This window comes from Lycorma delicatula, chromosome 3 (assembly GCF_047948215.1).
Source record: "Lycorma delicatula isolate Av1 chromosome 3, ASM4794821v1, whole genome shotgun sequence".
Classification (NCBI taxonomy): Eukaryota; Metazoa; Arthropoda; class Insecta; order Hemiptera; family Fulgoridae; genus Lycorma; species Lycorma delicatula.
In genome coordinates, this window is record NC_134457.1 from 220,950,082 (window position 1) to 220,977,921 (window position 27,840).

General features: G+C 30.1%; 1 protein-coding gene across 1 annotated transcript; it reads right to left on the reverse strand.

Moving 5' to 3' along the window:
- On the reverse strand, positions 1-27,840 carry LOC142321317 (T-box transcription factor TBX15-like). The gene is made up of 7 exons (XM_075359309.1): positions 27,756-27,840; positions 19,635-19,797; positions 14,016-14,135; positions 11,959-12,121; positions 6,498-6,659; positions 3,241-3,308; positions 1-426 (listed from the first exon to the last, which is right to left on the reverse strand). The coding sequence occupies exons 1-7, from the start codon at positions 27,838-27,840 to the stop codon at positions 69-71; spliced, it is 1,119 nt and encodes a 372-aa protein (XP_075215424.1). The 3' UTR covers positions 1-68.

A 27,840-nucleotide genomic window follows, 5' to 3' on the forward strand; every position in this document is an offset into this window, starting at 1 on the left:
CTAAGCTAACATACTTGTTACTATGATATTTTCATTGTGTATATACAAAATATATATATATTCTTACATTATACAATGGAAATATCATTGTCATAAACGTACTGATTTCCATTTACATTATAGTGTTCATTACAGTAAATTTTTGATGATAGTTCAGAAGTATGTTTTAGGATATACTTTCCAGATGCAGCATAGGCAGTTGGAAAGTTTTTAGTAAGTTCATTAGGTGATTGTTGATTTAAAATAATTACATTTTCATAAACATTTCTTACACCAAGGTAATCACAAAAATCTCTGTCGGAGGTGGTAGTTTTTTTTGTAATGTGATTTGTTTCATGGGATATTTGTTGGCTAATATTTCTTAAGAATAAATCTGATGAATAAAATTCTTTTCGCTTTTCTTCAGTTTGTTTTTCTCCACACAACCTGCAACATGAAGTTTTCCAAGGAAAAAAAATTATAAAAACAAAAAATAAAAATAAAAAACATTGAATTTTAATATCTAAAAAACATTACAAAATAACAAGCTTACAGGGTCATGTTAATACAATAAACTATATCCCTTTCTACTGTCTAATTCTGCAACATCCAAAATATCTCAGAAAGTAGCAACCTGGAAATTGAACAGCCTTAATAAAAAAATCTGATGTGGTTACCACATGACTTCCTTGTACACCTTGTATGTGTAAATTACATATATACATTCTTTTAAAATGATAAGTTCATTAATAACTTCTGATATGTTTTCATATTTATTATTATTATTATTATTATTATTATTATTATTATTGAATTATTATTTATCATAAAAATGTTTTTACAATCAAGAGGTTAATAATTATTAATAAATAAATATATTTAAATTAAAAAAAAGTTAAAAAAGAAAGCAAATGAAGTCTGATTTGAACCGATATGCCTTCCTCTTTTACAATCCAACTATTCCATTAATTAAGATTTCATTTGGTTATAACTCTGGAACCAATGAAAATAAGTACCACTTATGACCAAAAGTGACTTGTTGAAAAGTTCTCAGTGAGGGCTTATTACTATAGTTATGAAAAAGTTCAAAATCCAAATTGTTTTGGCTTTTGGGCTTTTTTGGACACTTTTGATTCAGTTGATTACAATCAAAAGGGGAGGTGGATATCTAGATATTACAACAGTCCTAAATCCCAAAATTTCAACATCCTATGGCTAATCATTTTTGAATTATGCAAGATACATATGTACAGATGTCACATTGAAAGTAGTCAAAATGGATTCAGGGAGAGTCAAAATGGATATTTCCACTGAAATCTGAAAATCAAAATTTTTTGCGATAACAATACTTCCTTTACTTTATATAAGGCAGTAATTAATATTGAAGAAGTACACAGTACACCTAACATGGGAGTTAACTTATTTAATTTTATAAAACACCACTTTGACTTAAAATTATACCAGTTTGAACTTTATTCTAATTGCTACTCAATTAGCATTGGTGAATTTATTGACACATTAATAAATTGTGTTAAGTTACAGTTTATGTAAACAATGTTTGTGCATATCATGCAGTATATTTAACAAGCTTTATTATGAAGTTCAATAAAACACAAAGTTATTTTTTCTAAACATGATTATTTCAAATAGTAGGTAGAATATTTAGCCCTATGTCTGTCCTTAATAAATAAATATGATTGATTTTTGTTATTGTATGAGTTGTAGGTTATTGTAATTGTTTAAAGTTTTTTCATATCCATTTGTTTAGTAAATTAATTACAATTTAATTACTACCTTTCTTTGTGAAGTTAGGCTGTAAATGAAAATGATAAGGTTCAAAACAGACCTTGGTCTTTACCTTAGAGAACAGGTGCATTCTGGACTCTCAAATGGTCTTTTCCATTATGTGACCCAAAATTTAAATTGAAGTATATTATGGAATCATTATTAGAATTATTATTTATATATTCTTAAACATTATTTCATTTCATTATTTTTGTTTTATTACAATTTTGTTATCTTATTTTGGGTTATAAAGTCTAATCATTTTAAGTATGATATATGAATAAAAATGTTACAAAAGTTAGTTAAGTTAAGTTAGTTAATGTTATAAATATTATAAAAATGTTCTGCTTGAACCATACAGGGTTCAAGACACTTGCTTGATTCACATTGTGTAATTTATATGGTGGAAAAGAATCATATAGTATTAATATTATATCCGTAGAATTATATTACTTCTGTGTGAAATGTAGATTTCACATAGATCAGCATTTTTGCTAAACTATTTGTTTAAATTTTGAATGACACAAGCATTTTAGCTGCTAGAACATAAACAAAACACTTTTTTCTTCTTTGGATTACTAGATTTAACTCAAAATTAGTGTAGGTTACTGTCAGTTAGTAGTTTGTGGGAATATAGTAGTTTAAGGGAGTCTTGTTACTTTTTTACATATAAAAGTTCCATACTAAGAATTTATGTCAGTTGGGTAAACCATCAACTTCAATTACTATTTAAACCTTTCTTTGAACTTTCCATTGGGAATCTAATCAAATGGTTTATAGTTCAGCTATTTACTTCCAAATGTCACACGACTTTGGTGATAATCAAGGCTTTTTTTTGAGGAACCTTGAACCTGCTTTTGGTAGTCCTGTAGTATCTGGAGTAAGTAATTTTGTTGTATCTATTATTTTCAAACCTGATCATTTTTTCTTAAAAAAATAATTTAATATTGTAAAAAAAGTTATCAAGGAAATCAGTCATATAATAACACTGGACAACACTGTACAAATGCAGAAATAATGTAAAGGAACATGAATGAACAGTGAACTATACTGATGTTTTACACAAAACATCTTTTGTTTTATACAAAAAGTACATCTACATACATAATGTATTATAATAAGGTTCTAACAGACCTTGGTCTTTACCTTAGAGAACAGGTGCATTCTGGATAATTCATGAGTACAAGTAGTTATGTTTAAAAGTTTTTATTGATCATTGTTAGTTAAAACTACACAAAAACTAACTTTTGCTCTAAGAAACATTTGTAGAAAAAGTAGTTAATAAAATGCAAAAAACCAACAATTCATATTTTTAATAAAATTTTCACTAGTTTCAGAATATAGATTTTTTTCTATTTTTCAAAACTGTGAACAATTATTGAAAATTAAAAGTAGGTTTCACAAAGTATAACAGCTCTAAAAGAAAGCTATTCTTTTAGTTAATAAGAACATGATTTACATAACTGTGATTTATACCTATTCTGTCGAGTTGTTTCTCGGAAGCCTTTAGCAAAAGGATTGCAAGCAATTTTAAGTTTTGTAATCTGTAAAAGAAAATACATATTATTTCTAATTCCTAAATATATAAAAGATGTTACAAGTACAAAGCAAAAGAAAACATACCTAAATTTGAATGTACGCATTGATTATACTCAAGCAGTTTGTACTGATTGAACATTTGAGAATTTAACTCTTTTTATTTCCCCTATCATCATGATAAACTATCAAGATTATTTATGATGTATTTAAGATGATGTAAATATATACTAAACACCTCATAAACGTATGTACATATGAAATGTGTTTAATCAGCTGAATTTTTTTAAAGCAGCTATTCCAAAACAGATTACCTCTTGAAAATAAACCAGTTTATATAGTCATTAAATTATCTGAAGTGGCCACTATGAATCTATAATCACGCCCCTTCTACTATTCAGAATGTTCAGTGTCCCATCTATCCATTTAGTTGATAGACTGGATGCCATCCATTCAGCTCACTAAGTTACTTATCACTGTTGCTTACCAATTGTGATGTGGATAGAATGATTTGTTATTTAAGAGTAGAAGAAAGCAACACTTGCCAAATTCAGTATTTGTGTCAACATATGGTACTGTGGTAACTGAGAGATTTTTTAAATAAAAGAAAGAAATGTTCATAATAAATTTGGTAACATATCTTCATTTATAATTAAATCATTTTCTTTTTTGTGAGAAACATATTTTTGTATAATAAATTCTTACACTTTCTGAAAAAAGTGCAAATTCTGCAAAAGCTAGAAGTAAATACAACAATAAACCATCATCGCCAAAGGATAAGTTTTCCATTTATTCGATATTCCCAATCCATCATCAAGATCATCAAGTTATCTTTAATTAATCCATCAGGTTTATATTTTCATAATCTTTCATTCAAAACACTGTGAAAGTACGAGGGCTGTCCAGAAGGTAACTTACGTTTTGAATTAAAAAACCAACCAAATAAAAAAAAGAAATTTTATTACATACAACATATTTTACTACATATTAAATATTTTATTACATATTTTTTAATATTACATATTTTATTTGAAAGGAACAATCTTAAACTATTTTTCTACATAGTCGCCATTTAAATTGAGGCACTTATAACGATGCACAAGCTTTTCAATTTCTTCCTGTAGAAATCTGCTGCCGTAGATTTTTGGTACCTATCTTGCACAAAACTTGTGATAACCAAGCTTCCCCGATGCAATTTCATGCAGTAAACTTTGTGAAATTTGGGGGATATGAAGCAAGAGTTCCATTATTGTAATGTGGTGATTTTCATGAATTTTATCTTTGATTTTCATTTGTTCATCAGTCACAAGGCTAGGACAAGACAGCGATCCTCATCATGAACATTGGTGCGGCCATTTTTAAATTGAATGCATCACAGCCTCACTCCACCTTCACTCATTATTCCTTCTCCATACACCTCATAAAGTTGCAGATGAATTTCAATTGGTTTGAGGTTTTTTGCCAGTAAAGTCCTAATCAATGAATGTACCTCACAACTTGTGGGATTTTCTATTGAAGCCCACATTTCAATAATTCACAATGAACAAAGTAGAAAAATCACAGTCCACATGTTACGACAGCTTGATGTATACTGAGTGTAGAAACGTTTTGACGCCAAAATTTACACCTCACAAAATCTAACAAAATCTCTATCTCCACCCATCTCCATGCTAGGCACAAATGTTAAGTTACTTTCTGGACTGTCCTTGTAGTTACTTAATGGTATGAAAACATTCGCAGTTAAAGGTTTAATAAGGATGAAGTCTCTTTAAAACTTTTACTTTTTTATCAAGATTCTCTCAAAATTTCAAATATTAAGCTAATCTGCCTTAAAATCCTTAATTTTAAACTGTATCAAGTTACTGCCTTTTGAACATTTACCTCCTAATACTACTGGTATTAAAATCCTACTTTTTTTCATTCTTTATATGCTAAATTTTTTTATCCATGAGATTTGAAAGGTGTTATACTGTCTTTGTAATTATACTGTCAAACTTCCTTTCTTATTATTTAACTTGATCCCACCATTATCATCTGCAAGATGATTGTATGATTATTAAAGAAAACAAACAAGCATAACTTCAAAAGAAGCATCCCACTCATGTAAGTTTAGTCTGTGGAATTCTGTCGCATCCTTTTTTTTTTCAAACAAACAAAGAAATGTCAGATAATGTATCTAATGCCCTCACTATAAATTAACCAATGTTAACTCTTCTTCACTAGTAAAGAAGAGAATATCTAAAAAATTGAATATTTTAAATATGGAAAGTAATAACAAGGAAAGTTGTCATAAATAATAGACATCCTAATAAATAATGTATTTGAATTTTTTTAGTAAACTATTATACTTTATTTTTAGGTGAATGTTATAAAACATATATGTTCTATTCAACACAAACTTTGAACTTTCAGAACCATACTGCACATACTGTGCAACATTCTATTTTCACAAAATGACTATCAGAATGGACTATTTATAATAAAATATTTAGCAAAGGTATGAATGTAGTAGAACACTCTTCTACATAAATTGTAGAATAAAAAACAAAATAGGGCAGATGATAACAAAAAATTCATACAACTCACGTATATTTCCAACCAGCTTGAAAAAAATGCTAACAAATTCAAAAAAAGAGCAAGCTACTTCATTTTGCAAAGAACCATTCATAAAAAATGCATATTGTTAGACAAAAATTCATATAAACAATCAAAAAATTTGTTCACCTGTTACAAAATTGTCTTTTCAACTTTTAATAAGTTCTGCATAGGGTAAATAGGATGCAGCTTTTCACAATGATACAAAGAATTCGTAAAAGACTTGACTTCATCACTAAAACTATTTTTGGAAAAATAAACTCCATATAAGATGAAAATCGTATGATTTGAACAGTACAGGATGGACACATATCACTATAAAATGCATTCTCATAAAAATAAACACATAAAAGCTACATTCTAAACGAACAAATACAATTTAAGTAATACATACCCTTCAAACACATCATTAATATCAAACATCCTTCAAGACTCAGTGACACATCCAATAGCACCACAATAGACAGCACTCCTAGCAGGAGTCTGAAGAAGCTTAATGTTATTGCTATAGTATTTTTGAGTGAAAGCTAGCAGTCATGGATATCAAAATTGAAACAATATATATCAAGTACTATTAATTACTCTTAGTATTAAAATTTTACCTGCTGATTTTGGTAAGCTGTAACTGTAATAAATGATGTTTCTGGAAAGGTGAATGTTATACACTCTGTAAGGTGATGAGGCTTAACTTCATAAACATTGTGATTCCAGTTTGGTATTACATGTATTCGTGGTATATATTTATGCATTGAATGAAGTGATATCTGTAATATGTAACATGTATTTACCATATTGATTGACAGCATATTAATATTAAAAATTATGTTAATTTAATTTGATATTATGAGCAGAAAATGCAGCTCATTTCTGAAAAAAAAATCCGTTGAATGGCATCCCTAGAAGTGATAAATAAATAAATATTTATTTAGGTCAGTTCAGAATTTACATTTTATTAATGATTTTCAAAGTGTGTGCAGTGGCACTCACCACACTTAACATCAATGTTACAGCTACTAATGTTAACATCAATGTTAATGTTACAGCTTATCAATTGTAACAAACCATAATTGACTAGGAAAATTTCATATTACAACGTTCACTAGCTAGCTTGTACCTAGTATGGATTTTGTAGTGGCACAAGGATGGAGCTATCAATTCCTGAGACAGAAGTCCTTCCCAGCAGTAACATTAAGGTGTCATTCATTTTCATTGGAGATGAAGCCTATCCACTTCTTCCTTATTCCGGTGCTGTCTTACCACTTGAAAATTACTATCTTAATCAAAAGTTGTCAAGAGCTAGAAAGATCATAGAATGTGTATTTGGAATTATTTTTTGATAAGTGGCACTTACTTTCCAAACTTATTGAAATGGAAGTTAATTTTATAGAAAGTATAGTGAAGTGTATCATATTTATATATTTTGTAGATTATGGTAATAATCTACAAAAAGTTGATATAGTTCCTTCTGCTATACAGAGAGTGGTTGTAACGCCTCTTCAAATGACTCAAAGAGTATTTGATAAAGCTTTACCATGTATTTTTTAAACAATCCTATTGTGCACAAACAATAGGAGACTGCAAGTTCTCAGTAGAATATTGAAAGCTTCCAATAGTTTGCAATTAAAATTTGACTAATACTAATGTTAATTGTAAGTATATTTTGTAATTGTAATTGATAAGTTTCCTGGAAGATACAAACAAAATACTAACTTATAATATGCATACCTCCTACTTTCATTATTGTAGCTATTTCTTTCCAGTAACATAGCAATTTCCTTGATCTTTCAATTTCCTATCCCACGTTGCAGCGCATTCAAATGCTAAAGATATTGTAATAAGACCTCTATAGCGGACCTGAGTAATGGATTCCTGCCAATAAGAAGAAAATAGTAGAAAATATAATAATGGGAGGAATCCAAAAAGAGACTAAATGAAACCCTTTTAGTAAAGGTCCATTTAACAATGATCCTTTGTAATACTGCCAACTGACACACTAAACACATGTTGTTCCGTGAGAAGAGTTATTGGACCAAGGTTTGGAATGCATGGGAACAGAAGGGCTCGGTCGATCGTTCTCATGCTTTGAGTTGGGTGTGATCCAGCTGGGAAAGAGGAGAGGAGTATAAATACTCCCGGGAAGAGCAGTTAAAAATTAGTTCCATGAGGAGAGTCTGCAGATGTGAATCTGTGAGATGAAGTTCACAATGTGAGTTCTGTGAATCAGTTCCGCAAGGAGAGTCTGCAAGATGTGTATTCTGCAAGGAGGTCAATGAAGGAGAAAATTTTGAGTGCAGGTTCGATCCAACTAAGGTGACGTCACAAGTAATCCCGGTACATGAAAACAAGAAGTGGTTCACTGAGTTACTGTAAGATTCTAAGTGAAATAATGTACTACATTTCATTCATAGGGTAGTTTTATTTGTGAACAGCAATGGTATTTGCAGTAAAAGAATCTTATACTTGTCTTATCTACTGTTAGTACAAGTGATCTTAAAAGATCACTAGTGGTTAAAAGTGCTAAGATTAGCGGTCATGCTATGTCTTTTGTCAATGGAACTGAATTCTGGTTTTCATTATTTATCTACTTGTGAATAAATCCTCATGACTACTTTATACTTTGTTTTGAATGTAATCTCTGTTTTTTATTATTATTATTATTATTGACATTTATAATTATTTGTTTGTTAGTGACATTTTTTTTTTTTTTTTTTTTTTGTATACGGGCATCAACTTCTAAGGTCATTAGCCCTCATCAGATTCTTTAAAAGATCACCATCATCTTTTAAAAGAATATTCTTTAAAAGATCATTCTTTAGATCACCATCAGGTTCATATGGTCATCAGGTGACAGCCTCCATTGTGGAATTTTTTTTTATTGTCTGTTGTTGTTATTACTATTATTCTGATTGTGATTACTGTCCTTTTTTTGTTATTATTTGTTTTATGATCGTCTTACTATTATTATTACTATTGTCATTATTATTGATTTGTCTTGTTTTACTTATATTTTAAACCAATTAATTGTAATTATATAAACATTTTCAATTGTTAATCTCTCAATATTCTGATCAAGCTGCAAACACGCAACAATATATTTAGTTCAATATCAACTATACAACAATTCACCATTAAAAAACAATATGTTTAGGAAAATGCAATAGTAATTTGACAGAACAATTAACTCAACAGCAACCAGCCAATAACCAACCAATGAACAGGAATAGAAAAATCATTCCGCTAGCTGATTTGAGTAGGAAGCGAATGTGTGTAAGTTTCTGCTCTCACTGTGGTTCCCATGTCTACTTTGGGAGGTGTGATTTAAAAACTGTGGCACATTCCCATTGGCAGGCTGTCGCTTGTCAGCAACCTTCCCTTCAACCAGTGACCTGCAACCAGCATTCACTATGCGCTTACACTATTCTCAATCGCTTTAAAAAGTCTGGTTACATGTATTTCAAGTTTCCTAAAGCTTTCTGGCTTTGCATGCCCTGAATAGCAGACTACACTTACACTTTGATAGCAGTGTTCAAAACAGAACACTTTGGTGTACATTTTAGGATATAGAATATATTATATTCATAACAAATAAGATGCAAGTGTGCAATGAGAATATGTAAAGATAATAAAATTAGTAAAGATTAAAATCATAATTTTGGAGCTGCTTACAAAAAATACTTGAAAACATGTTAAATCAATATGCAAAAAAATTCATGTCAATTTTATCAACAGAATAATATTGTTTTTGTTATTTGAGATCTTTTAGTTTAGTTTTAAATAAATTGACGGGTAGATCTTTGTGATGATTAGGCAGTTTATTATCAATGATAAGAGAAGGATAATAACTCCTTTCTTATACATAAAGATGTTATATTGTTTCTTCTTTGTTTATTGAATTTTCTTGGGTGAAAATCTATCTTTTGACTGATTTTAACTAAATGTTAAAATCTGTCAACCTACTTTTCTCAGTCCTAAGTGACATACTTCATTTCTTTTGTTACTTCCCTCCCTAATATTGTTACCATCAAAGTTCTTCTTCTTTCTTATCCTTTCCGTCCTTCCATTTTCCCTCTATGATCCTTTACTAAAATCAATTCCTATATGGGATATGCCCCAACCAAGGCATATTTTTATTCTTTATTACCTTCATCAGATCTGCTCCTTCCTAATATTTTCAGTATTCTCTCATTTATCCATTCTCATTTTCTCCACAGTCAAATTTCAAGGCTATTTAATCTTGGAATCTTCTTTTACAATATCCATAATTTTTCTTCTTTTTTTCTACAATTTAGATACATATGATAACCACTCAACTAAGTATTTGACATACCACTTCTTCAATTCAATTGGGAACCTTCAACCTGTCAGTAATCCTCTCACTTCTTCAAATGATCTTTTTCTTTTATGTATTCTACCTCTTTACATAGCTTCCATACCAAATTATATTCTCCTGATTAAAAATGCCTTAATTGTTTTGTCTACACTTGGATTTACCTCCATCAGGTAGGTCTATATTTCTTTGCATTACCAGTTTTTCTTCCTCTTTACATTACCCTTGCATCCTTCCTGAACTGTTCAGTCTCCCTTCTCATTTAATTCACTTTTCTATATCTTTTCCATTTCCTACATTCATATATATTATCTAATGCCTTCTTTTTTAATCATTCTTCTTATTTTACCCTCATTTCTCCAATTCCATCATTTATGATTTTTAACAATGCATTCTTAGTAAAGGCTTTTACCATTTTTGTACTATTTGTGAAACTTTGGTTGGGTATAACTATTTGGAATCTACAGTTATCACCAAGACTCTTTCACAATATGGTATGTGATATGTAAATAGTGCTTTCCACTTGTTTGGTTTGATAGAAACAGATATTTTGATTTCTTTCATTTCTAAATATAGATTATGTGTTTATAATTAAATAGAAATATTCTAACTTACATATGATCTATATGATTCAAATTTACTGTCTGAAATAACGGTCTGACAACCCACTTTTGTAGCCTGAAAACATGTTCTTACTCTTTGAAAGAGCCCCAAGATAGAATGTATTTTTAAAATGAAATATAAATATTTGTAATAAAAATTTGATAATAATGATAAGTATATTATTTTATAAGATCCCAAAGAAGAAAACTTAAGATCCCAATATCAAAGAAGCAGTATACAACAGCGGGTTGTTGTGTCATACCACATATAATCAATGTTACTACTGATTTGAAGAATATGTTTCAAAATACATTGACATTATTCATGAAACTTTATTTTTTTCTTTGAACAGAGAAATTCTATATTTTGCATATGTAGTTGTACATTTGTTATCGACTAGATTTACAAAACTGGATCTGTTGTAGATAGAAAGATTATAAAATAATATGAAACTTTTTTACAAATTTTATTCCCAGCAAATTCTGAAAACCCTCTAAGTATGAATTTCCAGAGATAAATGGTAATACTAAAAGCTGCCAGCCTCTGATAATGTATAAAATAAAAAAATTAACCTAACATTAACACCTAACATTAATCTTGTGGGTTGAGTTAGTTGGAGGAAGCCACATACAAAACATACAAAATGAGCTTATTTTGAATCTTTTATATGACAGCATCGCCTCCAAAAGAAGACCAATTCCTTTAACATTATGTTGTATCACCTCCAGAGAAAAAAATTGGTACTGTATTTATAATTAAATGTGTTTTAATGAAGTATACTGCATTACAATTTGCAGGGTTTAACAGCATCGCAAAGTTTATGATAATTCTAATGGAATAGGATTTCCTTCTCTGAATACTCCTGGCAAAGCTTACAACTTCATCTTTCAGTTGTTCAGCTTTGCCTCTTCATGTATTCTCTTTACTAAGAATGGAGTAGACTTATCCTCTGAGCAAATCATCCATCTAACGAAGGAGCTTGTGAGATATAATTAGTATTTAAATCAACCTAACAATAGATAAAATGATATGATTAACTTTATTTGTAACCGTTAAGAGGTTACTTGTATTTAATAACACAAGTTATTTTTTGTTTAATTTGAAAAAATGATCAGATATTTACTCAAATTTACCTGTCCATGAACAACAGGATCTTGATTGTTTGTCAGCTTCAATTTATCAAATGTAATTAAACCTCCTTGAGTCATCCATAATTGACCGCTTGCTGGAGAGTCAGGATGTATGTATATACGTGAATTAGAAGCATCTCCATTACCAGATGGTATCCACTGAGAACTAAAAATTTAATAAATTATTACTTTTTCTTATTGATAAATCTGACTTAATGAATAACAAGGCTGTTTTACTGTGTGTTTCTTGTTTATAGATTCATTCAAATGAAATTTATTACAAATGTTTCTACATAATTACCATATAATGTGAAAAACCAAGAATAAGAAAGTGTATTAATTCTGGTCAGAATCTAAAAAAATAGAGAAAAACTCACCACAAACTAGTCAGTTTGTGGTGTTTAACATTTTCTGGGTACAACAAATCTGTTATTTGATGTTAGTACTGTACTTCTAAATATATAGTTTCCAAATAACACACACACAAGTGATCTGTTAATAAAACCATGCAAATGGTAGCTACTATACTTAACTTTATTTAGTTTTATAGACATAATTACTAATATGGATACTATTATTTACATAATATTATGTGAAGCCAGAGTTGGATTTCTGAACAGCATGCAAACTTTAGTAGGAAAGTAGTATTTCAAAGGTCCCAACTTCATTCTATGTTAAAACGGCAATAGATAAATTCAAGAATGTCTTGAAAATAAAAGTTAGTAATTGGCACATTTCAGAATTATAGAAAATAAGCAGCACCCTAAAGAAAATAGCTTAAGTGCTCAGTTACATTCAAATTGATTGGCAGACCTGCCTGGCCATTTAGAATTTTGGAATAAGTTAATACTACTACTATTAGATTTATTTTGAAGTACAGGACATTATCTTAAAAAAAAATTATTATTATAATCTTTTAAAAAGGGAATTACATTTTCTTACAAAACAACAGTCCTGAATTGCAGTTACAACCCTTAACATTCTCACATTGTGAAGCAAATTAATATTCTTAACCAAATACCTGAATATGTTTACAAATAACTCAGTTATGTTAATGCTCTGAAATATCATTTAAAGAGAGTCCCAAGACCCATACATTGATGGTAGTTTGATATGACAGTCCACACAAAGAACTGTCACTTGTAGAAAAATGGATGAAATCTTCTCACAGTTTTGGAGTAATAAAAAAATCCCAATATCAAATCCTCAATATTTAACTTATGATTTCATGGGTGTAGGAGTCTTAGAAAGGCTTTAGGCCTCATTGAATACACTGTCTGCTAACTTTTTGATGATTTTCCTGTTGTGATACTTTTCCTGTTTTGTATTACATTTTCATGGTAACACTCAAACTATGTTCAGAAGTTTGCAAGTAGAGTCTGTGTTTAACAGCCTGCAGAGCCTGCTTTGTTTTCCTATCAGAGTTGTTCTCATCATTCTTCACTGGATTAGATTTTACAATTTCTGTAATTCACCCAGTCATTTTGTCATAGTCTTTTAGCGATTCACTTGTAATTGAAAAATGTTGCTTTAACTTCCATTGTGTCAAGTAATGCATTAGTATATATTTTATCAATCATTATTGAACTTTACTGTAATGCAATACATTTACTTCAGTTTAGACATTGCAAAACAACCAGAAAAAAGATTCTATTATGCCAGAATAACTTTAGGTATAATAGATGTTTTTTCTCCAGACTCCTGGACCAAAGGTACAAACAACTTTGTAAAATGAAAATGCACTGATCCAAAGGCTCGTTAATGGCTCTCATAGGCTTTCAAATATCAGTGTTAATTGAAATTTAAAGAGTAAAAACAGCCTGTACAGTAAACAACTGACATTGTAAAATTGGTTAATATAACCAACTATTTATTTTTAGTTAATTTAAAACTGGTTTGACTGCTGCAGCTATTTTGAAAATTGGTTTTACTGCTGAAGCTATCACCAATGCTGCAATCAGCTTCCACACACAGCCTAGGAACATTATAGCTCTCTAGCTGTAATAGAAAAAGAGAAATAAGTCAAGTTATAATTCTTTTATTGAATAGTTAAAATATACCTGTGATAGATGTATCTATATCGTTTATCATCTACTGGAATTATATCCATGAATATCATATATTTAATATTTTCATTTAAACCACTCAGCTGTACTTTTACTGTTGGGAACATACGTCTACTGAAACACAATCATACAAGGCACATATTACAAAGTATAAAACTTTGAGCAAATTTTAATCCATTATAAATTCTTGATTACAGGTCATTCAAAGATCAGTGCTCTGCTATTGCAGTATTTTTGTAGAAATTCTTAATTCATATTACAGTCCAGAACATAGAAGTTAAAATTAATTATTAAAGTACAGCAAGAATGAATGTTGGAAAATACTTTTTTTAGGAATAATGGAGTGAAAGAATCCACTAACATTTGAAAGTTATATTCATAATGTGAAAAAAGTATAGCACATAATTAGTTTTAAATAAACATATAAAAACATATAAAATAAAACATAAACACATGAGGAATATAATTATTTTTATTTATATAAGCAATATAATAAATAAAATCAGTAGCCTGAAAGTTTATATCCATTAATAGTATTTTAAATATTAAAAAAAAAAAAACAGCACAATGTACTTCAAATGAATGTAAAAATTATGAAACCTTTACCCATATCTCAATTATCTTTTTCTCTATTAAGCATTTTAAGTGCTCAGAGCTCTGAGTATTGTGACACTGTTGGATGTGGCATAGACATTTGAATTATATTTTGAAAGAGGTCTTTCTTTGTATGATGTGTTGAAAGTGACTGTGCATTTATAAAAATTATGTTTGTTCACTTAATATACAAAGTTAACTTGGTGGGATAACCTAAAAATAAACTTCACTAAAAACCAAACTCCTATTGATATGTGTGTGTTTTTTTTACATTATGTAATGTTGTAATTAAAACTGACTTTTGTCAGTGTTTAAGTGTTTGTATATTTTGACTTGCTGTGACTGTGGCTAATTTTATTTTGAAAGTGTACTGCAGCTAATTTTTTGTCAAACCTAAAATAAAAACATTAAATAATTAGAAAATTACGCACGTATATACAAATAAAAAATTAGTTTTTATCTGTGAAATCAAATTCACCAAAACTATTGTATGTTCTGAAAATGCAATCTACATGCAGAGTAATTCAGGAGGAAAGGGAAAGGGAAATGATTCTAGAGATTGAAATAAGAAAAATGTTCATACAAACATATATCGAAAATGCTTTGTTATCAAACAAGGTCAGCAAAATATTTCACCTGATTTCAGTTCCTCTTGTAAAATGAGTCATACTGAAATTTTTAAGGTTTATTTAGAAATAAATTTAATGGTTTTTCCTCTTTTTTGACCTGAAAAATTGAATAAAACAGATCCGAGAACTGTATATCCCATAGTATTAGTCCCATAGTAATCATGGTATCCAAAATTAAACAGATAAATTCACAAACAAAAAACAAATTTTTTTTAGGTTTGAAGTACAACAGCATGTTAATGACTAATAAATGTGTAAAATTATTATAAAAACTTAATTATTAGAAAACTGATATAACAAGATTTATGAAAAACAAAAAAAATCAACTTTTATTACAAAAAACAAAATAGAATGAAATTTAACTGAAAATGTTAAGTGTAAAAATAAAAAGCAGCAGTTTTTAATACAATAAATTCAGAACTTTGAAAAATTAGGTTGGCAACTAACTATATGCTTAGAAATTAATTTCTACACAGAGTGTTCAAAAAATGGTACAACCTTATGGGAAAATGACCAAGTTACAATAGTAGTTGAAAGTAGCCACCGGGTTGGTCTAGTGGTGAACGTGTCTTCCCAAATCAGCTGATTTGGAAGTCGAGAGTTACAGTGTTCAAGTCCTAGTAAAGCCAGCTATTTTTACACAGATTTGAATACTAGATCGTGGATACTGGTGTTCTTTGGTGGTTGGGTTTCAATTAACCACACATCTCAGATATGGTCGAACTGAGAATGTACAAGACTACACTTCACTTAAACTCATACATATCATCCTCATTCATCCTCTGAAGTAATATCTGAACGGTAATTCCCGAAGGCTAAACAGGAAAAAGAAAGAAAGGATGTGTAGTAAATCAGAACCGACAACAATCTGTAGCTGTGATATACGAGTATATAAGCGGGCATCCAATAGCTTTAAAATTCAGTGACTTTGCCTTGAAGTCAGGAGGGAATAAATCAGGAGACCAAGGGGGCAGAACACCTTCAAAATCACTTTTCAAGAAAACACTGATCCAAGAAAGTCATAATATTGTTGACTGTATGAGCTGTAGCACTGTCCTGCTGAAACCATGTGTACTCCAGTCGGTCTGCAGGTATAGTCTTTTCAAATTGTTGCCCCATCTGTATGGAGCGCTCACTGTTCACTGTGCAATGAAAGAATGTAATGAAAATTAGCCTACATGACATTGCACATCAAACACCCACTTTTTGTTTGTGCAGTTGATCTGGATTTTTTGTACACCGAATGACAGAATTTTGTGCAATCATGTATCCCCTCAAGGTGGAACCATGCCTCATCAGACAAAAATCAATCGAGTTCTTCCCCATATGGCGCTACAGATGACATGGACCACTGACAGAAAGCTACATATTTTCCAATGTCTGCAAGTAACAACTCATGAACAACACAAATTCTGTATGGATGCATCTTTAAACACTTGCTCAATGCCTTGTGGGCACTACCAATGGAGAAACCAGACAGGTTAGATAGGCATCGCACAGATTTCTTGGAACTCACTGAATATGCAGCTTGCACATCGATCAACTTTTCTGGTGTTAGCACTTTCAGTGACCACTTTTGGTTGCATCTGCCACATTCCCTGTCTCTTAGAACTTTCCGTACAGCCGCTCGATGGAGAACTTGCTTGGTGCATCCACACCATACTTTTCTGTGAAGGCCTTCTGGGTCTGAACATAACTGGCACATCTAATATATTGGGAGACAATGAATATTTTCTGCTGCATTGTGTAACCCATTTTTCTGCAATTAAACATGCAACAAAGAAGGAAATATTTTTCCATAAGGTTGCATCACCTTTTGAACACTCTGTACTACTCATTGTTACATGTTAATAATAAATGTTAGGTGGTTTAGTTTTTTTGACATAATTTTAATTGTGTTTAGTTATTTTTGAATATCTCAAGTTATGTAGTGTTCTTATATTTGTTTTGTTCTTTAAACAACCTATATTTTCCAATTGAATCTGAATTTTACAAAGTGAAATTCATTTTTAAATTCTTTGTTCTAAAAAATGCCACAACTGCATGCGGAATATGCTGATATGGTTTTTGTGTACAGCTTTTGCAATGAAAGTGCTCCAGCTGCAGTGAAAGAACACTGACATAGGTATCAGACATCTGACACAGGTACAAGTAGTTCCAAACCTAAAGTATTTTGTAAAGTTTTTAATAGTCTTTGTGAGAATTGTACACTTCCTAGCACTCATGTTTCATCTGAGTGTCATATGGTTCATGGTGATAAAACGGAAAATATTCTTCAGATGGTACAGCTTAGTCCTACAATAAACACGCAAACAATTTCTACACAACTCAATATTCTACAAAGTACAGTTTGGAGGACACTGCATGCTAACGGACTGTGTCCATATTGTATTCAGAGAATTCAATACCTTCAGCTTGGTGATCATGCCAGACATCTGCAATTTTGTCAATGGGTTTATAATAATAACCACTTAATTCCATTCATACTCTTTTTCAAACAAAGTTACTTTTACCCGTAATGGTATAAACAACACACAGAATTCACATCAATGATCTGAAGAAAACCCACATGCTGTAGTTGAATAAAATTTCCAGCAGTTTCTTTTGGAGGACAATTGATATGGAATGATCGATAACCATATAATAGGCCCTTTCATACTAGAACAATGTGTTACGGGGAGAACTTATCTGGAATTTTTAACAATGAATTGCATGCAATGGTTGAAAAGTTCTTATTGGAGAAATGAATTGAAATGTACTATCAACTTGATGGAGCTTAGAACACTAACACATTTCACGAGTGAAGTCAGACATTTCTTAGATGAAAAAATTTCTGGTTAATGGATTGGATGGATGCATAGGGCTGGTAAATTGGCCATTGGACCTTAATCCCTTAAATTCCTAAGATCTTTGCTTCCTGACATTTACATAATGATACCCTAACAAACAAAATTTTATAAAACAAAACATTAATGTATTTTGTAACAGTAAAACAAAAAAGTAAAAAGTGAAAACTAATGAATTTATTAAAATTTCAACCAGCTGTTAATGGGGATGGATGAACTGCAAGGTACACAAGGAAAAAGTAGACAAAAAGTAATGAACGTATCGCTCAGATTCTCAATGCTGCTGCCCTCATTAAGGAGATGTCAAAGATATCATCAGGTTGATGACACAAAACGTGAGGAAATGAGTTTCCTTATTACATTAGTCTTTATTATATTCCTTATTGTACTAAAAACAGCTGGTTTTAATTTTTATAAATACATCAAATTTTCTGTTTCGTTTAGTTGTTCTGTTTTGTTTTTAATAATAAAAGTTGATTTATTTTTGCTTTTCTGTAGACTTTATTTCATAAATTTTCTATAAGTAAAATCATTTAGCAATGTTACTTTACTTTACATCTAGATAAATGAGTTTTTGTCACCAAATGTTTTTGTTTTACATTTGATTTCTTGAAAACTATGGGAGATGCAGTACTGGGATGTTTCATTTTGGTTTTCAGATCAAAAACAAAAGAAAAAAAGAAATCATAAAGTTTACCTCTTATATAATCACTCAAAAATTTCAGTATGATCTTAAAAATTTTTAGGGGTAACTGAAATCTGGATGAAATTTTTGCTAGCCATTATTCAATAAGAAAGAGTTTTTGAACATATGTTTTATGAACTTTCCTAAATTTTAAGCCCTAGAATAAGTTCCAAATTATTTCTCTTTACTTCTTAATCATTCTGTATAAGCATGAAATAAAATAGGAAAATCATTTAAAAATTGTCTTAATGTATACAATATTGTAATATAATTATTTAATACTTGTTAATGTACAAAATAAAATTTATAAAAAAAAACATGTTAAAGTTGATTTAAAAAAAAAATTAAACAATACATTTCTATTTTTTCTATATATTTGATTCTTTTTTTTAAAGCTGACAGATTTAAAACAGCTAGCAAAAGCTATATTTTTAGTGCAGTTTTTTACACTTTTCAGTTTATCCAGTCAAAAATTATTAGGCTTCACCGTACAGTATGGGTTAAGAAAACCCATGCCCCATTTTTTGACTGATTACCATACTTTTCTTCTTGCAACATAGCTCTAAGAGCTATGGGTAAGTAAAAATTACACTAAAAAGTGAAGTATAAAATTTTTAAATTTTGATTTTTTTTTAAGTTAGCACCAAATTAAGTCTTAGTAAATTGTCAGCAGTTGCTATTAATTTGGTAAAGACTTGTAAAATTTGAAATTTGAAATTTAAAGAAGGATTGAAGTATTATTATTTCTTATTTTTCAGTACAGATTTTTTAAGTTCACTTTATTTTGTTTATTTCATACATCACACTTTGACTTTATGTTTAAATGAAATAATTCTAATACAAGTAACAATAACCATACCGGCCTGCCTTAGTTATTATCATTTCAGTACCAAGACTGTAGAATTTTTTCCATAAATCCTGACAACAAAGTTCAACTTTTATTGAACTGCATAAGACTGAAAAGTTAGCATCTTCAACAGAACATGGTTTTACTTCATTTGAATCACTTCCTGATCCTTCATCTGTAACAAATTTCAAAATTACAGTGAAAATTTAGCTTGATGAAAAACAAAACACTGTATAAATTAATATAATTACTTGCTGTCAAGGACAGTTAAACCTGCATTGGTTTTTTTAACTCTCATTAATGCCTTCAATTTTCTGCTTATTTATTTCCAATCTTCCTGTATCTGCTCTCACATCTAAGTCTTGATCTGCTAGGAATTTTTTTTTAATTTTTAGTCAAAATGATACCACTTTTTCACTTACCTTGCCCATCTTGATCTCTGCTTCTTAAATATACTAAACAGCTGTTTCAATTCTTTTTTTCTTTCCGATTCTTCACGTGCTACTATCCCAAAAATCTTCATTTTCAAACACAGTCTAAGTTCTCTCCTTCTGTATAATGCTAACCTATCTTTCTACATGATGATACATCAAGGTTGGCTAATGTAACTATTGAATAAATTGTTAAATTGGATTTGTATGATGGTTTTTTGCTAAATCAATTAAACATTTATTAGCTGTGCTTAATCTACTTTGAAATTCTATATTTTCTTTATTCTTATTATTTTGAACAACTCCAAGTTACTTTCTTGGAGTTTTGTATATATTTTATGAGTAATAGTTGGCCACTAAGATAGTTTATTGGGTTCTGACTTATTGCAATTGATTATTTCACATCAATGTAAACCTTGTTCTATACTTCAGGTGTAAAATATAGTTTTACAAAATAAGTTGCAAAAAACTGCTAAACATTTGTTAGTATTCCATTGTTTTTTGATGATGATTATAAATAAAATTTTAATGAACGATATACAAATTTAAACTACTGTATTTTTTAGAGATAACTGATTTACAGCAATTAAAAGCAAAGGTGAATAAGGTATTCTTGTACTTGTACCATTCATTTTTATTGCCTCATTCTCCATTTCATTTTTAAAATGCTAATATTATGTAAAGATTAATGCAGAGTTTTGTAAGACGTAAACTAATTAAATTTTAAGAATATTTATTCAATAAATTTACTGTGAACAATTGAATCTTGCAAAAAACAATAAGTTGCATTAAAAATAAATTCAATCCTTGCTTTCATTTCAAAATTAATGGATGAATATAAAAAAAAATTCTGAATTGTTTTCTTTTTTTTTTTTTGTCTTCAGTCATTTGACTGGTTTGATGCAGCTCTCCAAGATTCCCTATCTAGTGCTAGTCGTTTCATTTCAGTATACCCTCTACATCCTACATCCCTAACAATTTGTTTTACATATTCCAAACGTGGCCTGCCTACACAATTTTTCCCTTCTACCTGTCCTTCCAAAATTAAAGCGACTATTCCAGGATGCCTTAGTATGTGGCCTATAAGTCTGTCTCTTCTTTTAAGTATATTTTTCCAAATGCTTCTTTCTTCATCTATTTGCCGCAATACCTCCTCATTTGTCACTTTATCCACCCATCTGATTTTTAACATTCTCCTATAGCACCACATTTCAAAAGCTTCTAACCTTTTCTTCTCAGATACTCCGATTGTCCAAGTTTCACTTCCATATAAAGCGACACTCCAAACATACACTTTCAAAAATCTTTTCCTGACATTTAAATTCATTTTTGATGTAAACAACTTATATTTCTTACTGAAGGCTCGTTTAGCTTGTGCTATTCAGCATTTTATATCGCTCCTGCTTCGTCCATCTTTAGTAATTCTACTTCCCAAATAACAAAATTCTTCTACCTCCATAATCTTTTCTCATCCTATTTTCACATTCAGTGGTCCATCTTTGTTATTTCTACTACATTTCATTACTTTTGTTTTGTTCTTGTTTATTTTCATGCGATAGTTCTTGCGTAGGACTTCATCTATGCCGTTCATTGTTTCTTCTAAATCCTTTTTATTCTCGGCTAGAATTACTATATCATCAGCAAATCGTAACATCTTTATCTTTTCACCTTGTACTGTTACTCCGAATCTAAATTGTTCTTTAAGTTCATTAACTGCTAGTTCCATGTAAAGATTAAAAAGTAACGGAGATAGGGAACATCCTTGTCGGACTCCCTTTCTTATTATGGCTTCTTTCTTATGTTCTTCAATTGCTACTGTTGCTGTTTGGTTCCTGTACATGTTAGCAATTGTTCTTCTATCTCTGTATTTGAACCCTAATTTTTTTAAAATGCTGAACATTTTATTCCAGTCTACGTTATCGAATGCCTTTTCTAGGTCTATAAACGCCAAGTATGTTGGTTTGTTTTTCTTTAATCTTCCTTCTACTATTAATCTGAGGCCTAAAATTGCTTCCCTTGTCCCTATACTTTTCCTGAAACCAAATTGGTCTTCTCCTAACACTTCCTCCACTCTCCTCTCAATTCTTCTGTATAGAATTCTAGTTAAGATTTTTGATGCATGACTAGTTAAACTAATTGTTCTGTATTCTTCACATTTATCTGTTACTGCTTTCTTTAGTATCATGACTAACACTTTTTGAAGTCTGATGGAACTTCCTCTTTTTCATAAATATTACACACCAGTTTGTATAATCTATCAATCGCCTCCTCCCCTGCACTGCGCAGTAATTCTACAGGTATTCCGTCTATTCCAGGAGCCTTTCTGCCATTTAAATCTTTTAATGCTCTCTTAAATTCAGATCTCAGTATTGTTTCTCCCATTTCATCCTCCTCAACTTCCTCTTCTTCCTCTATAAAACCATTTTCTAATTCATTTCCTCCGTATAACTCTTCAATATATTCCACCCATCTATCGACTTTACCTTTCGTATTATATATAGGTGTACCATCTTTGTTTAACACATTCTTAGATTTTAATTTATGTACCCCAAAATTTTCCTTAACTTTCCTGTATGCTCCGTCTATTTTACCAATGTTCATTTCTCTTTCCACTTCTGAACACTTTTCTTTAATCCACTCTTCTTTCGCCAGTTTGCACTTCCTGTTTATAGCATTTCTTAATTGCCGATAGTTCCTTTTACTTTCTTCATCACTAGCATTCTTATATTTTCTACGTTCATCCATCAGCTGCAATATATCGTCTGAAACCCAAGGTTTTCTACCAGTTCTCTTTATTCCGCCTAAGTTTGCTTCTGCTGATTTAAGAATTTCCTTTTTAACATTCTCCCATTCTTCTTCTACATTTTCTACCTTATCTTTTTTACTCAGACCTCTTGCGATGTCCTCCTCAAAAATCTTCTTACCTCCTCTTCCTCAAGCTTCTCTAAATTCCGATTCATCTGACACCTTTTCTTCAGGTTTTTAAACCCCAATCTACATTTCATTATCACCAAATTATGGTCGCTATCAATGTCTGCTCCAGGGTAAGTTTTGCAGTCCACGAGTTGATTTCTAAATCTTTGCTTAACCATGACATAATCTATCTGATACCTTGCAGTATCGCCTGGCTTTTTCCAAGTATATATTCTTCTATTATGATTTTTAAATTGGGTGTTGGCAATTACTAAATTATACTTCGTGCAAAACTCTATAAGTCGGTCCCCTCTTTCATTCCTTTTGCCCAGCCCGTATTCACCCACTATATTTCCTTCCTTGCCTTTTCCAATGCTTGCATTCCAATCTCCACTATTATTAAATTTTCATCTCCTTTTACGTGTTTAATTGCTTCATCAATCTCTTCGTATACACACTCTTACCTCATCATCATCATGGGCGCTTGTAGGCATATAGACGTTAACAATCGTTGTCGGTTTAGGTTTTGAATTTATCCTTATTACAATGACTCTATCGCTATGCGTCTTGAAATACTCCACTCTCCTCCCTATTTTCTTGTTCATCACGAAACCTACTCCTGCCTGCCCATTATTTGACGCTGAGTTAATTACTCTAAAGTCACCCGACCAAAAGTCGCCTTCCTCTTCCCACCGAACCTCACTAATTCCTACTATATCCACGTTTACTCTATCCATTTCCCTTTTTAAATTCTCTAGCCTACCAACCTTTTTTAAGCTTCTAACATTCCACGCTCCAACTCGTAGAATGTTATTTTTTACTTTTCTGGTGACCCCTTCCTTAGTAGTCCCCACCCGGAGATCCGAACGGGGGACTATTTTACCTCCGGAATATTTTACCAAGGAAGGCGCCTCCATTATTGCTTTTGAAAATGCAGAGAGCCACATTTTCTTGGAAAAAAAAACAGCTGTAGTTTTCCATTGCTTTCAGCTGCGCAGTACTCAGAGGACTGAGTGATGTTGATATGGCCGTTTAAGTCATTGTGACTCACGCCCCTAACAACTACTGAAAGAGCTGCTGCCCTCTTTCAGGAATCATTCCTTAGTCTGGCTCTCAACAGATACCTCTCCGATATGGTTGCACCTTCGGTCCAGCTACTCTGTATCCCTGAGCACTCAAGCCCCCTCACCAACGGCAAGGTCTCATGATTCATAGAGGAGGAGAATTGTTTTCTATTACTGAAATAAAAATTTTTCAAAAAAATGGATAGTTGCCTCTTTTTTTGTTACCAGTATTTCTATTTAACCTGTTTAATTATTTAAAGTTATACATTATATCACAAAATTTATAATACAGAGGAATAAAAATTATTAAAACATACCAACCAAAAGGTTTGCAAGAAGACTTTACACAACTTTTTTCTTTTAATGATGGATCTAGCCAATTGAAAAAATTACAAATTGTAGGTCGCTCCCATTATGTATTTTCCCTATTTTACTATCAAATTTCACGTAAATGAAAACTAAATCATTATTGTCTTATAAAATCAGTTTTATGTCATAAAAATAGCAATTTTCATTATTTCTCTTTTTTTAAAATTTAAATTGGAAACTAGTTAGAATTAACATATACATCCTAATTCCTGTAACAGAAGACACCCGCCTTGTGACAGTCCCAGTTACTACTCCACCCTCTTCATTCCTATCTCTGATGGGCTTTATCAGAGGTCGTCTTTTAGACCCTCTAAACCTGATAACACATGACGTCATCAATTTTGCCTCTGTCAGGATGTCACTGATGCAAATGCCTCGGCAGAGATTTCCATCAGTGTATTTACACAACTCACTATCGCCTTTGTATGTCCTGTAACAAACACAACCATCTTCCGTAACTTATAACCCTCAACTACCAAACTAACTGATTCACAGAAGCACGATCCCAACACCTTCCTCTAACACCAAAGGTTTCACAAAAACTTCCTATATCTAACTTCATTTAGATCTAACTTCATCTACTCAGATCATTACTTGATTGAATCTATAAACACCAAAATATTATCCTCATACCAACAAAGCAAGTGTTAATCGCAACAATGACAATTCAATTTACTCATAGTCAGGTCCATGTAAATACTGGGCCAAACAACCATTACAATTACTGCAGAGCAAATCTGTGCAATTCTGTGCATTGGATAGCAGAAATATATTATCCCATTAGCTCTTACCATTTCTGAAGTAAATGTACATACACATTGATCCACTAAGACACTTTGTAACATTTATTTTAAGTAAATGATTTTTGATGCACAATGTGATACGGTGGATGGAGGTAATGCATATTTTTATAGCAGTAAAGTAATAATGCCTTTTGTTTCATGTCTGTCTGTCCATCCAGCAGTTAACAAAATAATTTCTGTATCCAAACATGATCAAAATAACATATATCCATTGTATTACCTCATCTGTATTTCAGCAAAGTTAAAAAATGAGCTGATAATAATTACTAGTTAATTTTAATTTTATATTATTATATGTAACATAATATTATTAGTTAATTAATTTTTTTTCTGTTTAACCTCCAGAACCACCATAGGGTATTACTTCAGAGGATGATATATATGTATGTAAATGAAGTGTTGTCTTAGGTCAATCATTCCTGAGATGTGTGATTAATTGAAACCCAACCACCAAAGAACATCAGTATCCACAATCTAGTTAATTACTTATTTTAACTCTTTTAACCCAAAATTTATGTACAAATTTGTTATACAAATATCAGCTGTATGTAGTGTATGTAAACATTTTCATACAGCTTCCATTATTTCAATAGCCATAAAGGCTAGTGTATTGTTGAGGCACTATGTTTGCAGTTTGAAAACACTATATACAACATTTTTTTTAACCAAATTAAAAAAAAGAAGAATTTCTTAATTCAATGTTTCCCTCCACCCTTTTTTTATGTATGTTTAAGCCTTACTTTTACCAAATGCATAAATTTTGATGATTTTTTTTTTTAATTTTGTACAGGAAGATTCTCATTCCATAATGTTTCTTTCAAATAACTTTTGTAAAAGAATCTTTGAAACAAAGATTTTCGGCTAAATAAGTGGTTGTTAGTTTATAAATTACATTTAATTTGCTATCTTCGTTATCGCTTAATTTGAAATATTACTGTATAATGAAATTTTTTAGTCTATTCTCATATTCAGTTTATTTTTATGTAAAACTTGAAAAAAATTTACAGGAAATTGATGTTTCTTAAACGTAAAATAAAATTTAAAAACTCTTTTGACATAATATTCTATTATGAAATGCCCTTGTAAAAATTTTAAAAAGAATATATATATATATATATATACTCCTGTATAACTGGAAGTCTTAGCTCATACTTTATATTAGACTCTTTGTGCTGTTTTTCTGCATTTTTTCTCATTTTTATTAAAATTCAGGTTTATCATCTTTTACATTTCTTGCGAACAGTTCTTTTTTTCACAGGTCTTAAAATAAAAATTTAATGAAATTTTGAAAAATAATAAACTGACACAAGAGTGTAAAAACTCATACTTTTCCAATTCTGCTTTTTAAATTTCAGATTTGTGAAATCGATGAAAAATTAAAGGTTAAGTTATTGATAGTTGTTTATGGTGAATTTTATGTCTACCTCTAAAAGTAAAAATTTAATAAAGAATTAAAGTATTTTTTACATTTTAGTATCTTTTTTAAGAAAGTTTTATTAGTCATTTACTTTTAAGGTTGATCTTGTTAACGCTAAAATATTGTTTAACTAGCTTAAAATTTTATTTTATATTTTTTTTTATGGATTACATTTACTTTTTTAATTGCAGTAATTTTCATTTGTTTTATCTTCACTGAAATTATCATTCCTTTGAACAGTCAATAATTTAAACTTATATAAATAAAAAAAAAAAAAACACTCAAAACATATTTTCGAACTTTAAATGTTAACTTTAGAAGCCAACTCCAAATTAAAAAAAAAAAACTTTTTGTTCCTTAATTTGACACACTTCTAGAAATCGAAATTTAAAGAAAAATTTAAAATTAATTATTTTTTACTTTTTGGTACACTTTTTACTATTTTATTATTTAAAAAAAAATTATTTTATTCTAAGTATCTTAGTTTAATTTTTAATTAAAAATAAGGGTAGACGTACAAAAACGCTAGTTAAGAAAAAATTCCGTCCGCTAAAACCGAAAAGGCACTTAATCTGTCTGGATAAAAGTAAGAAAAAATGTAGAGGTAACTTAAAAGATACTGTTACGAAATACGTATTATGTTTTTAAACCCTGAGTTTTCCAACTAATTTTCAAATTAGCGGGAAAATACTTTAAATATCATAAATGATATCAGGCAACATCAATGATATTGATACAAAAAAAGAAGAAAGCAATATCGTTTTACCGATTATGTATATAATGTAATTTTCATTTAAAAAAATTAATTTTATCATTAATTTGATAATTTTTCATTAAATTTTAATGAATCTGTTTTTCATTTTTCGTAATTTTTCATTAAATAATGGAGGAAAAATCTGGAACGATTTGAGTAACATTTATAAAATAAAAAGTCATCAACAATAGTTAATTTATTGAAAAATAAGAATTGGAATGTATAAAAAAAAAAATATACATACGGGTCGAATTGAGAACTTTTCCGTTTTTTTTTTTTGTAGTAAATTAAAAAGTATATATAATCTCTTTATAAGTTATAATTTTTTTCTCATTTAATTTTTAAATAAAAAGTTAGATTATTATTATTTTTAGCATCTTACCTGATTTTAAGAAAGTTTTTTCTTGTTGAACTCCAAGAATTGCATCCACTAAAAATGCTCTTGCTTTTTCACTTAGTGCGCTCAT

Bases quoted from the DNA above. Each gene is read 5' to 3' on its own strand.
- LOC142321317 (XM_075359309.1), bottom strand. From the start codon at position 27,840: ATGAGCGCACTAAGTGAAAAAGCAAGAGCATTTTTAGTGGATGCAATT. The intron at 3,309-6,497 runs GTAAAATTTTAA...TTTCTTTTACAG, and splicing joins CAGCTTACCAAAATCAGCAG to ATTACAAAACTTAAAATTGC. The intron at 427-3,240 runs GTATAAATCACA...TTCATGTTGCAG, and splicing joins GAAACAACTCGACAGAATAG to GTTGTGTGGAGAAAAACAAA.